This window comes from Crocodylus siamensis, chromosome 6, assembly GCF_052110815.1.
Source record: "Crocodylus siamensis isolate JL-2025a chromosome 6, ASM5211081v1, whole genome shotgun sequence".
NCBI classification, from domain to species: domain Eukaryota; kingdom Metazoa; phylum Chordata; order Crocodylia; family Crocodylidae; genus Crocodylus; species Crocodylus siamensis.
The window spans coordinates 94,436,725-94,450,192 of record NC_143400.1 but is presented as its reverse complement, the minus strand read 5'-3'; the positions used below and the strand labels follow the sequence as shown (position 1 = coordinate 94,450,192).

The 13,468-nt window shown below is 46.9% G+C and overlaps 1 protein-coding gene across 2 annotated transcripts in view; it reads right to left on the bottom strand.

Annotated features, from left to right (window-relative positions):
* Nucleotides 1-13,468, bottom strand: part of DRC9 (dynein regulatory complex subunit 9) — a 36,257-nt gene that overhangs the window by 14,545 nt on the left and 8,244 nt on the right. For both annotated transcript variants that reach the window (XM_090053523.1, XM_090053522.1), the window contains exons 2-5: nt 12,612-12,759; nt 7,800-8,047; nt 5,516-5,644; nt 2,188-2,269 (exon numbers count right to left, since the gene is read on the bottom strand). In XM_090053523.1, the coding sequence (XP_089909649.1) occupies nt 2,188-2,269; nt 5,516-5,644; nt 7,800-8,047; nt 12,612-12,759 (607 nt within the window). The remainder of the gene's footprint in view (nt 1-2,187; nt 2,270-5,515; nt 5,645-7,799; nt 8,048-12,611; nt 12,760-13,468) is intronic.

Sequence of the window (13,468 nt, the reverse complement as noted above, 5' to 3'; positions counted from 1 at the left end):
CATGTTAACAGCTCCAAACAAACGCATATGAGGGCTATACCTGGAGCAATGAATGTGTTTTCCTTGTTCCATGATGATATTTGCTCGCTTTTGTTTTCTCTTCCTTTTCAAAACCCAAGAATGGAGTCTGCCATATGGGTTTTAGTTGTTAGGCCCTCCTATTGTCACTGCTCTATGTGCTCCATAATCAACATGTTTTAAATTACTTGGAAAGGTGCCAAATTATGCAAGCCTCTGTAAAGTTGCCTGTTGGAAATCCCCCGGCGAAATGAATATAAATGATTCTCCCATGAGTGATATAATGGCTGAGGTTATTTCTGGCACTGGGAGGAAAGCAGGATGTGAAAGCAGTTCTGTCTTAATTTGTTAGCCAAGGCAAAATCAGTAAGAAACTTGGGAAGAGGATTTCAAGCCGGAAAAAATACCAGAACTAGCAAAGAGTCGACATAGCGAAGGTGCTAAAGGAAGAGAAGGCAAAGCCGGAGGAGAGGCGATCATCTCAGTAACTGCAAAAGGTTTAATAAAGCCAAGAAAGAAGGAAGTCCCAAGAGCCTGGCAGCTGCTGCTTGGAGCTACAACAAGCACACAACAGGACAAAACAGAGCAGACATGTTGGGCTTTGCAAGCACAGACTTTGGCACCAGATCCAGATAAGAGCCCCTGGTTTTCTACTTGTGCGTTTTGGAGTGGCTGCCCCTTAGGCTGGGGAAGTGCCCGGAGTGGTGCCTGCCATTCCCCGCAGGACATCTAAACCTGAACTGGATGGGACACTGTGCAAAAGGGAACAGGCAGACTATAATCTTCCAGGAGCTGCCACGTTGCCTGAGGCTGACTGAAACAACCAGCTCATGTCGACAGGTCAGAAGGCTTTAGGCTCCTCTGTTTTGTCCCTTCAGGCCTAGAAACAGGCTCCAGTCCCAATTCCAGTGGTAGCAGATCAGTATAGACCAAGCCACACAATTCCCTTTTTGAGACCTGACTGTGCCCTCAAAATCCTATAGTTGCACTGCCAAGCTGAAAACACTGAAATCCTCTAGAAAATCCTCGCCCTTCATGGTCTTGCCAAGCTTTTGTGCTCCTCAGATTATCTTTTCACCTCCTGCTTTGCTAATTATTTGCTTGTTTCAGCATTGCTGCCACCATCCTCCTCTTTGGTAATTCATGGTTCTTTCTCTGGTGTCCTCCTTTTCTTCCCCCTACACAACCCAACTTCATCTGCCCCTGTGCCTCTGCTAGCACTTCTGTGCTGGTGATCCCAGCATGGGAAATGTACTTTCCCACTCCAGCATGTTTTTCTGCTCCCTGATGCTACTTCTGGAGGTTTTGCTTTTCTTCAGATTTAAATATGGCTATAACCAAGGCAATCTTGCAATCATGGTAGCATTTTCAATGTCTCTTCCTCGCCCATGCTATCACTAAGTCAGTTTTCTGCAACTTCAATGGAAAAGTAGCTCTTCCTCAACATGGCGATGCCCAACTGATTTTCCAGCTTGCCTACTACAGCATCCTTCCCTCCAGACTCAGCTACATTGTCGAGAGTACCGTGACCACTTAGCCACTCAGCTGCTTTGCTCTTTTATTCGGATCTACCTGCTGTCGCCTCCTCCCCAACTGAAACAATCACCAGATTCTTGCCTTCGAGACCCACTTTGACCCTGCTTCTGCCCCATGTCTGCTTGTTTCTTATCATGTTCTCTTCACTCCATCGGTGACGTCAGCCTCATCGCTGCATTTCCATCTTGCTTTCTCTTCCATGGCAGCCCCTCTGCCTGGACAGCTCTTCCTCACAGCTTCACTATTTCTACTGAACTCTTTGGAAACCCACCCATTTCTTCAAACACTGCTCCCTGTCAGTCCCATCCCAATCACCGGCCCCTCCAAGCCCCCCGTTCATTCTCATCTGATCTTTGTCTTTGTACTGCACGCTCCCAAAGCTTATAGCCATACAGCCCTGGTCAGTGCTTGTAAACTAATCAGCAACCGTTCAATACCCAGGACAGCGATGCTGTATCTGCCCTCGCTCTTCTGTTTCTACTTGTACCAAAAGTGAATTCCTGGCCTTGTAACATGTGCACTCGCATCCTTTTCCCAGGGACTCGGGAGCTGCCAGGGATGGCAAATCTGAATCTGGGCTTGCTCGTTAACACGCTTCCTCTCTGGCATTTGGCCTGTCTCAAGTGCTCTCACCTGAAGCTCTAACTCCATTTCTTTCTTGACTTCTTGCAGCTGCTTCTGGAGGGATTTCATCTCCTTCCTTCCTTTCTCCTCTCTAGAGAAAAAAGGAAAGGAGAAAAAAAAGAGTCTCTTAGATGCAGCCAGAGAGATAAGGGTTAACTGTTTATCTAGAAAGGGAACTTCCCGCTGTCAGCTGCACTATTGAACACCTTACAGGACACTGCTCTGATTATCCTGCCGGCTTGGAGACCAGTACAGTCAATGCCGTAGGCAGGCAGCTCTGCACACCTCTCTGGTACCCTGGCTTACTGGGAACAAGCATTTTTATTTTATCCATTTTAAGCTTCGGGGGGGCTACATATCTGACAGGCAGGAGCTGGAATACCACTGCAGCACAGATGACCTGGTCAATAAATCCATAGTGAAGCAATGTGACGTTCTTGTTTAAGCAAAAACCCACTGTCTCCTCAGGACCCATGTGGACTTGAGAGAGACTCAGTTTATATGCTTGAAAGGGTGGAAACACTTTACTGTTTTCAGCCCAGATGCCTGGCCCTAATTGGCAAATTACACAGAGTTTAGGTTTTATGTGAAGGTCTGTTTCTAAGGGAGAGCTTTAAAATCATCTACATATTTTAAAAAAGCAAATACAAAAAACAGGTCTATTTAAATTTTCAAATCAGTAAGGGGTACATACGTACAAAGACCAAAAGTTACAAAAATGTTTACTCTTGAAAACAAAGTTCTTGAAGCTTTTCATCTATCCCCAAATTGTTATGGACTGTGATTTTGAATAGACTTCCTCAAGCTTTCTACTCTACCTTTATAAACCAGAGAACAATAAAAGAATAGGATGTCTGCCATGGCCAATGGTTTGTGAGCTCACATTTCCCTTGCCTGTTTCACTCCTGGTTTTTTTTCCCCCAAAGGATTTATGCTTATAATCTATTATCAATACAGTACCATGATGGTGTATGGCACTTGATAAATCAATTAGCATGACAAGATCTTGCCCTAGGAGCTTATGGTCTCATACAGACTGTCAGCATCTGGGTGAATGTGATAAATTAGGAGGTCCTAATAATGAATTCCATTCCTATTGCAGGCTGAAGCTGCTTTTAGACTCATGGGTTGATTGTTAAAACCAGACAAGTTTTATTGAAAGTCGCATAAGCATCACTCCAAAGCATGCGTATGTGGTGAAGTCACCTATAGCAGTGATTATTAGACACAAGTGATGGGGTGGACTATAAAGTGAGATGCCTTTTTCAAATTCAGTAATTCGTCCATTCATTTTCAGTGTGACGCACTAGCTGGTTACGCCACAGGCAAGTCCCACTATTCATTTCTCCCTCTGCCCCCTGCACCAGTAAGTAGAAGAGATCTCTCCATTTCTGAAACATGGAACACCTGTTTTGGACAGCAGGCAAAATTATACACTTCCCCTCTAAATCCTGCCTACCCCAGGGATCAGCTCTGCTTACAGCTATACAGCAAGTCCCTAGGGTGGAGAAGTAAAGCTGTGATATGCTGTTGAAGCACTCAGCTTTGCTTGAAATCAAGGTAAGCTTCACCCATGCAAAATGTAGCTGGGGCTGTCTATGCCAGTGGTCTCCAACCTTTTTAAGTAGATCACCTCTAGCATTTAAAAGCAACCCAAGATCTACCATGCATCACTGCCGCCACCCGCCTCCCTCCGACCCCCTTCCAGCACAACAGGTAAGTCTGTGGGGAGGGGAAGGGAAGGCAGACTGAGGCAGAGGGAGAAAAAATTATTTGGGGGTGCACCTCCCCATCAGGTAAGTCCCATCTGGCCGGGGTCCCACTCAGCTTACCCCTGTTCCTGCCTCTGCGGCACTGTCCCTCACCGCAGGGGCCTCAATCTAGCCCCCGCCCCTTTCCTCCCCAGTGGACTGACCTGCTGGGCTGGGGTGCACGTATGCATGCACATGGGCACTCAGCCCCCCACCCCAGCCTTAGATCAACTCCAAGAGGCTCCAAGATCTACCGGTGGATCAAGATCTACTGGTTGGTGACCAATGGTCTGTGCTCTGGGAGGTGCCAGCTTGGAGGCAGCTTGGTAGCACTTGGAGGAAAGGGGCTGTGGAATGGCAGAAGATTCCCCCTTGGTGGGACCTCCCCCATTCTGTGACGGCTGCCACACCAGGACCTCCCACACCAGTAGTGTAACTATAGGCAGGTGTGGTAATAAATTTAACCCAGCTCCTCACTTGACTCAGAAAACAGACAGAGACCAGAGGTGCTGATACTGCTTATTTCAGTTAAGTGTTCTGAGATAAGGAATCCTGCATGCCTTGTTTTGTCTTGATATATTACCCTGTGCACGGATGTTAAGTTTATTTTTCTGAGAAATCAGAAACTGATAACTTTCTATAAGCACAGTGTTTCACTCTTCTTTAAGTAAACTGCCTGTATGTCTGTGTGTGTGTTAGATCAGCGATTTACTGTCCAAGGTCGTATTTTTTTCTCTCTCTGTCTTAAGTATAAATATGCTTGTAAACTTATAGAGTTCGAGGATTCCTTTGAAACAGACAAGTGGGTGATTCCCCTTGCTGTATGGGATTCTCCCTGTGATCACAGTATAGCCCTAAATAAAGAAAAGCTGGCTCTGTCAGTTCTGATTCAACCACAACGTGAAGTTTGATTTCTTCCACACAGGCAATGGGGGTGCCTGCCCCAGGGGCCAACTGTGATGGGGTCTCTGGAAGGAGTCAGTGCTATCTGCCCAGGGCACAGAAACTGCTTGTCATGTCTCCATCTGGTACTGAAGCTGGAGCCCCAGAGTCAGAGCTTTGCACCTGGAGCTGCAGCAAACTCGCTCTGTGCAGGCTGGATGCAGAAGAGTGCTTCTAACATGGGAAGGGAGGGAGTGGATGTGGCAGGGGCGGGGGCTGGAAGGACCAGAAGAAGAACTACGCCTCATCTTTCACTGCTGTAAGGTTGTCTATAGACCTGGGGCCTGCAGGAGAAGAAAGAACAGATTCTTTGCTGCTCTAACTTCCCCAGGAGCCAGAGAGTCCCAAGGTTGGGAAGTCATAAGTGGGCCACTGCAGCCAGCACACTCCATTGTGTCTGGACAAACCAAAGGCCTGGAGGGGTTACAGTAGCCCAGCTGACCTCCTGAGGCTCAAACCTGGGCAAATTCCAGGCCCAGCAATGCACTCCCTTGAAATGTTTCTGTGGTGAATGATAGTAATGCACCTAGAGAGACTCACATGGGGAAGCCATACTCTTCTGTACTGTCAGGCCATGCCCAGAGGGACAGAAGTCCCTTCCCCCCAGGGAACAGCGCCGTGGAAGTGCTTTCCATAGTCCTAACCTGATGATGAGGTTGTGTAAGTTATTCTTCTTCTCCTTCTCTCTCTCCACAGCTTGTAGCAGGCTCTGAAATGTTCCTGAAGTCTCTATCTCCAACAAGGTCTCCGCAATCACCTGGCTGGCATACTGCCTGCCGACAAGAACAAGGAGAAAGACCTTATTTTCTGCCATTTTGCTGCCTGGCTCAGCTATACATGCATGCCCTGTTTCTGTTTTATTCAGATCCTTTTACTAAGCCAAATCCAAGGTTACGGCTACCATGTAATCCCCATTCACACACCTGGAGTATTTCATATTATGGTGCCTTAAAAGATTAAATGTAGTCAAGCTGTTACTGGTTCGTACTGGTACTGCAGTTGCTGCAAAAGTTTCGGGCCATCAGGAAAATCCACTGTGTTAGGTCCTGTACTGACTTTTACCAAGCTACGATCCTGGCCTGGAAAGCTCACCACTGACCAGCATGTGGAATTTCACGTGCTTACATTTCAATGGCAATCTTCCAGTCATTTGGGATTTTCGTTCTCTTTTTGTATTGAATTGTTTTGAGCCCCTTTGTTTTCCTTCATTGCTTAATAATATAGGCCAAGGTTTCAAAAATATGAGCCTAACAGTAAATTTCTCCTTTGTTTTAATGGGTGCTGCCAAGTGATCAGAACTTTTGCCAACTTAATCTTTTTAATAGAGGCTAACTATGAGCTAGTGTGTTTCCCTGCTAACCTTTTGGCCACGCTGTTTGCTGTGTTCTGTAAAGCAGGGTGGCGTGCACTGCAGTAGCCATGCTGGAGAGGCGTCATATGTAACACTGGCTGATCTCAAGAGACAACGCTCAGTCTGTGAAATGGGTGTCACCGTATAGCTGTGCTAGAGGAGCCACTTGGTCTCAAGCACTAGAAGGCCAGAACTGGCTGGTTCTTGCAGTGAATCACTGAAAGGCCGCCAGTGCAAATTCCAGATAAGTTGGCAGTGACCAGATGTCACAACCATGGGCCTCGCTGGGCAGATCTCTGAGAAGTGAATGGGCAGTCTCATCAGTTTGTTTCCTGCTGAACAGCCATGCTATTTCTCCAGCTTCTTTTTCCAGTAAATGGCTTTTCTGCTGTCAGTCAAAGCAGCTGCCAAGACTGAGGTCAGGACTGGGCCTACTGGCATCTTGGGCTAGTATGGGTAAGGTACACCAGCTCCTGTAACCAACCACCTACGACTATAGGCCAGTTAGTCTTAACTCAATCCTGGGCAAGCTTTTTGAGAGAATTATCCTGCCACATGACCATGAGGGGCCAGCAGGGGAGATTATGCTTAGAGGCAACCAACACGGGTTCATTAGCGGCAGGTCCTGTCAGACCAACTTGGTGGCCTTCTACGACCAGGTCACCAAATCCTTAGACACAGGGGTAGCAGTGGACATCGTCTTCCTGGACTTTTGGAAGGCCTTCGACACTGTCTCTCACCCCGTTCTCATTAAGAAACTGGGGGCTGTGGTGTCGACACCCACATAGTCCGATGTGTCGCCAACTGGCTGGAGGGCTGCGTCCAGTTCTGGGCACCGCACTTCAGGAGGGATGTGGACAACATGGAGAGGGTCCAGAGGAGGCCACTCGCATGATCAGGGGGTAGCAGGGCAGGCCCTACGAGGACAGGATACGGGACCTGAACCTGTTCAGCCTCCACAAAAGAAGGCTGAGGGGGATCTAGTGACCTGTTACAAACTAGTCAGGGGGGACCAGCAGGCATTGGGGGAGTCCCTGTTCCCCTGTGCACTACCAGGAGTGACCAGGAATAACGGTCACCAGCTGGCAGAGGGGAGATTCAGACTAGACATCAGGAGGCGCGACTTCATGGTCAGGGCGACTAGGATCTGGAACCAACTTCCAAGAGAAGTGGTGCTGGCTCCTACCCTGGGGGGTGTTTAAGAGGAGGCTGGATGTACACCTTGCTGGGGTCGTTTGACCCCAATACTTTTTCCTGCCATGGCAGGGGGTCGGACTCGATGATCTGCTCAGGTCCCTTCTGACCCTAGAAACTATGAAACTATGACACACTGTAATTACAGTGTGTCAGAGCAGACTCGATTAATTGAGAGTGCTGGAGCGTGGGAATTACCTCATTCCAGTAGCCTGTTGCATCTCTTATATTAGAGTCCCTGCACTTAAAAATGGTGGTGGGGGTGCTTGAACTAAAGGTCATTGAAGGAGCTTTAGTTCAAACACCTCATCGCCATTTTTAAGCAGAGGGACACTGATACATGAGACATTGTGGTGCTTTAATTAGAAAAGCTCTTCACTCACATATCCTCCAGGATTTTTCGGATGTTGTCTGAGGACAGAACGCTCTGCTTTGCAGCGCTGTTAAAATAAAAGTTGGCCTGTTGGAGGTCTCCACGTGTCTCTTGCAGTTGCTTCCTCAGCTGATTGATCTTGGCTTTCTCAGAGGGAATTCCTGTGCCCTTCTCTGGCATGGCTGACACGAGTTCTTCAAATTTCATCCCCAGCTCCTTCTGGTTCTTGACGATTTTACTAACTTCCTGGCTATCCATCTAGAAAAGAAACAAGAGAGATGTTAGGTGCACTGTGGATGGGAAACTCAGCAACATTAAGGAACAGGAAAGAACAAAGCTGAGTTGACGATAAGCTTGGGAAGAACTGGGCCAACAGCAATCAAGTGGTGAACTAAATTCCACACCAAGGAGGCGGGTGGTTGATATCGAAGCTCTGCAGTCTGTAGCCAGTATGGGTCCTGATTCAATTCCCCTGGTTTAATTTTAAGCCTAAGGTGAAGTCCCATCAGGGTCTATGAGGTTATTCATGATGGGTAAAACAAGGCATGTGCCAAAGGCCTTTCAGGATTGGGACCAGGATGAAGATGGCAGGGCAAGAAAGCGTCTCCCTCTCTGCCTTTTCTCACTGGGTTGCCAGCATCTGTACCTACAGCTTTCCCAACTTAAGCATTTTTATAGCATCCATGCTGTGATTGCTTGCTGCCTTCTTGACTGGAGAAGTGGAAATGGATATTGGTTATTTGTTCAGCTGTTTTGTAAGGGGAGGGGATGGAGGAACCATAACAGGAACTCAAAGGGGAAACTCCAAATACCAGCAGCTACTGCAGTAACAACCTAAACAGGCACCTTTTTTTGTCCGCCTAAGTTCTGAGGAACCAAAGGGAGGGTTTAGGGGAAAGCAGTTCCTGTGCTGGCAAAAGCAATGATGATCCCATTAAGCTATGACACTTCTAACCAGCTGAAGATCTCCGGGCACATTTTGCATGTGTTTGCCTGCACGCACAGGTGTATCACTTGTGTGCATTAAATGAGTGCAGGGAGGTGAAAATATAAAAAATAAGAAAGAACAAAATGAAACAGCTGCTTCTCCTCTTAAATGACCGTGTTTCAGAAAGAATGAGCTTGGCAAAGCAACTCATGGACTTCCTGGTGGGGTTTTGATGGACAGTTCAAGACAGGCTGTTAACGGGACTGCTGTAACTCAGTGCTGCCTACCCTTCCAGCGCTGTGGGCCGGTTGAGTGTTGTGGGGTTGGTCTGTGGTCCAGATCCTGCGCAGAGTTGCCACCTGGGCTCCGTCTGTGGGTGTGATCCAGAACACCAAAACAACCTCATGTGCCTGGATCCAGCCATATGCCAGCCTGACCCTGAGTATTGGGCAAGTTATCCAGCTCACATAGCTCCCCACAGTCCAGAAATCTGGCAGCAAGCTGTGGCAATGAATGTTGCTACTGCTCCCTGACTGCCAAATTTCCAGATCCAGGGGGAGCCCTGCGGACTGGACGCTCAGCAGCCCTGCTTGAAATAATTAGGTGGGATTTAAACCTCCAGAATTACCAAATAACACACAAGGAGTGGAGCATTTGCAAGCTGTGCTTCTGCCTTTTGCTTAGCTTCTTGGCAGCTGCCCAGTTTACAAGGCACCTGCACTAAAAATTCAACTAGTGGAAATTCCCCATTCTTCTGAAGGCCACAATTATCCTGATGAGGAAAGCTAATGGATTATCAAACAGTGCTGTGGTTACTGAAACTGCCGCTGGCACACTTGATTTATATGACGCCAGTAGTGTTCTGGGTATTTTGCAGACAACTATGAAGATAAGGTCCCTTGCAATTCAACCGATGACATGCGAATGCAAAACCAGGGGTGGGAAGCAGCAGCTAAACGAGATGGCACCAACAGTCACATGTAGCTTGTGGAGTCACATGTAGCTCGTGGGTTCCACTTTTTTTGGTGTATTTGACGTTTTTTCCTATGTTGTGTTTTGGTGCCTCTGGGAAGAAATGTGTTTCCAGGAGGGACTTAAAAGGAATAATTTCCACAGCCGTTATCAAGCTGAGTCTGGGTCAGAGGCAGAAGCCAACCCATAATCCTTGGAAAAGTGCTGATACATTTTGCTTCTAATACATCAGAAATTTTCCATGCAAAATTCCATGACAATCCCTGTCTAGGAGATCCCAGTCAGACTGGTATGGACTGGCGTGGGGGTGCCTTCATTTGTAGCAGGGGATGTGGCCCTCTACCTGGGACCTCTTGAGCATATTTTTAACCACCTTTGCAGCAGCCAGACATTGGTTGGCATGGTTTCCCTGTTTTACCTGTTGCAGGTTCGGGTGTGATGTCTTGCGCTGCGTCAGGGTTGACTGTGTAGTTTTGCTAGGCAGGGGTGATCCTACCTCCAGCAGGGTGTTAGACTAGATCGGTGGTTTTCAACCTGTGTCACAGACCCCATGGCATCCATAGATCATGTCTAAGGGATCCGCAAAAGGTGACGATGATCAATCCAAAATATGTGAGTACCCACACTTACAATTCAGAGGGATCCACACCTCCATCTGAAATTTCCAAAGGGGTCTGCACCTTTATTTAAAAATTGTTAGGGGTCCACAAATGAAAAAAAGGTTGAAAACCACTGGTCTAGATGACCTCTCAAGGTCCCTTCCAGCCCTACTTTTTTATGAAATTCTAAAATTGTTTGACTTGTTTGCTGGTTACTTTTCAGGAAAGCAGTGCCCTCTACTGCACAGCTCAAGCCTTATTCAGGCTTTGAATTCAGCTTGGATATAAGATTGAAGGTTGTCTTCTCAGCAACTTTGTAGGGGATTTTTGAAAATACAGGGTAGCAGAGAAAGTACTGGCGGAACACATGAATTGCATTTTATTTTAGCTTTCCTCTAGCATTCTCTGTTCAGCATTGGACCAGATAAGCCTGCTGCCAGTAATATATTCCCACCTCACCCATAATGGTTCATATTTTTCCAGCTCACTTGGCACACAGAGGAAAAGTTTCAGAGTTGAGATCTTGTTGCATGTTACACTTAGGGCATGTTAACTGCACTTAAAACGTAAGCATCTGTGCATCCAAGCAGTAAGATACGTGCTAAGTGCCATCGTAACGTAGGAATCAGGACTCGTGGTAGAGGTGATATCTTTTATTAGACAAACTAGTTTTTGCAAAAAAGTGTCTTTAATTGCAAAAATCTAGTTGGTCGAATAAAGGATATCATCTCTACTACAAGTCCTGATTCCTTTTGTGTCTAGACCAATATGACTACAACCTGGATACCTGACATCACAACGTAGCAAATTTGCACCTTTTCATGGGAAGAATATCTCTAGATCATATTAAGTAACACGTGTACAGCTATTGTTGGACTCCTCCAAAGAGACGATGCGAGCCGCATGCAGTCCTGACCCAGCCATGACATATGCCAGGGACCCCTCTGCTGTACCAAGCCTCTGCTGCAGGTTCCAGCCCCAGCACTGCACTGGAGCCGGTTGAAGACTGGTGCAGTGCTGAGCTGGGACTGACAATTAGTGAGCTGTACACAAGAGACTGCATTAGAGATTGTAGTAACCATGACCATGCAACTGCTCAGAACGCCAACTTTTAATACAGCATGGCAATGCTTACTGTGCTCTAAATAAAATGTGCAAAGTGTCCCATGCAGCACGACCTGGGCTAAGCCTGGAAATTGGCTGCTGCCTTGCTTAAGAGCTAAGATTCTTGATTCTCACTGGAAACATTAAGAATATATGATGGTAGAAACAAAACCCTTTTGCCTCTCAAGACTATCCCTCTATCCCTTAGCCTTACTCTCCACTCCTCTAGCAGCTCCAACCACCATCACCAAGTCCACACCTTCAAGGAACTTCCAGTGTATGAAGCCCCTCATTGAGCTGAAAGGGTTCTTCCTGTTTCCCTTCAAACCCGCTTCTCTGTGATGCCTGTTAGAAATCAGCCAAATAATGGCAACCAGATAATCCATCTAGGGTAAGTGTTCAGTGCTGGTCTAACCCTCCTCCTGAAGTCAAGGGATTTTTACCATTTACTAACCAGGGAAAGAATCACAGCCATGTGGGGTACTTTTGAAAATTCTGCCTTTATTTGGGCACAGGACACAATTATACCAGCATGGCCAAGAACAGACAGGGAAGAAACTCCTACATGGGTGTAACTTTCTAGCATCCAATGCAGGATTACATGTGAAGAAGAAAAGCAGTAGAAACACCTTGGTGTTACATATCATGTGTCCATGGTTAGCCCAGGGTAAGTTTGTTCAGTGCAAGTCTTCCAATGCCTGAAGAAGGGTGTTTGTGCCTGAAAGCTTGCAAAGAGCAATTTTTCCAACTATTTAGTTGGTCTAATAAAATATATCACGTCTGCCCAAAGAACCTTGCCTGCCTTCAGTGCAAACGGGTTCTCATGTGTTTCTTGCTACCTGTTGCAGTGCTGCCTATTGTGGCAGCTACAATATAACTAGGATAACTGGTTTTCATGTCTGCTCTGGACTCAGTGGATGAAGCAAACTAAATTACATCAGTAATTAGGTGTTGCAGGTCCAGATCTTATTCTTTGTATGCTGACTGGTTTTGTGAAAATCTATGCCCTTTGGCAGAGGGACCCTATCAATATTGTGCAGCACCACATGAGATCCAGATTCCCCGAAGGGCACCTCACCAGGCCCAGGATGTCGATATTAAAATCAAGCCTCAGCTGAACAGGATGAGGCATTTCCATTGTGTCCCCTCACCCAAAAGTGATTGAGTAAAATCAAAGCAAGAAGGAAAAATAAGAGGAAGACAAAACAGAGGCACATACATGGATGATTTCAGTCCTGCCTTCATATGATCTTGGAAAGATATATCCGAGAATAGAAAGCTGATCGAGGCAGTCTTCCAGCAGAGCAGACAGCTGCAGAATCTCCAGAGGAGAGAACCTATCCACCTCTGTAGTCGCCTCATCCTTGCTAAGAGCACGTGGCAGTGAAAAAGAGAGAGCCTGGAGTTAGCAATAGTTGGAGAGAAACTAGGTGACAGCTTTCTCCACAATTTTTAATATCCTTCTGTAACTTGTTTATAGCCCCCTCCAAACACTTCACCTGGGTCATAGCCTTCCACCATGATGGGAACCCAATGGTTGTCCTTAACTTTCATAGGACAGGTTGATCACAGCTGCCCTCATCTTGCATGGGCAGACTGAGCACCAGTGTGCAGTGCTCTGGATGGTGGCAAGTGGCCTAGCTCAGCAGGAGCCCCTTTGTTCCCTCCACTCCATATTCCCCTTAAAAGTGCCCACTGGCTGTGCTGTACAACTCAAGAAGCTGCCCCTTTGCTGGCTGCTGCATTAAACCGTTCCTTGTTATTTATTAGTCTGTGACAGTCCCACTGCCCTGAGCCAGAGGCAGGGAGAGCTCCATACTTTGATATACGCTGGACTTGGCAAACTAACTTTAGCCTCCTATTGTGGTGAGTCTTGCACGTTTTTGGGATTCAAATGGGAAAATGCTTTTATATACAAATCTGAATTTTCTTGGCATGTCAGCAAGCCAGATGCTCCAGAACTGGGACAGTGCATGGGCACCAGAGTGAAGGGAATGGATAACAACCAGAATCCAAAGTGATTGGAACGAGTCTGTTGCCATGGCCTGTCACATATAGGTTCTGTTATCATGGACA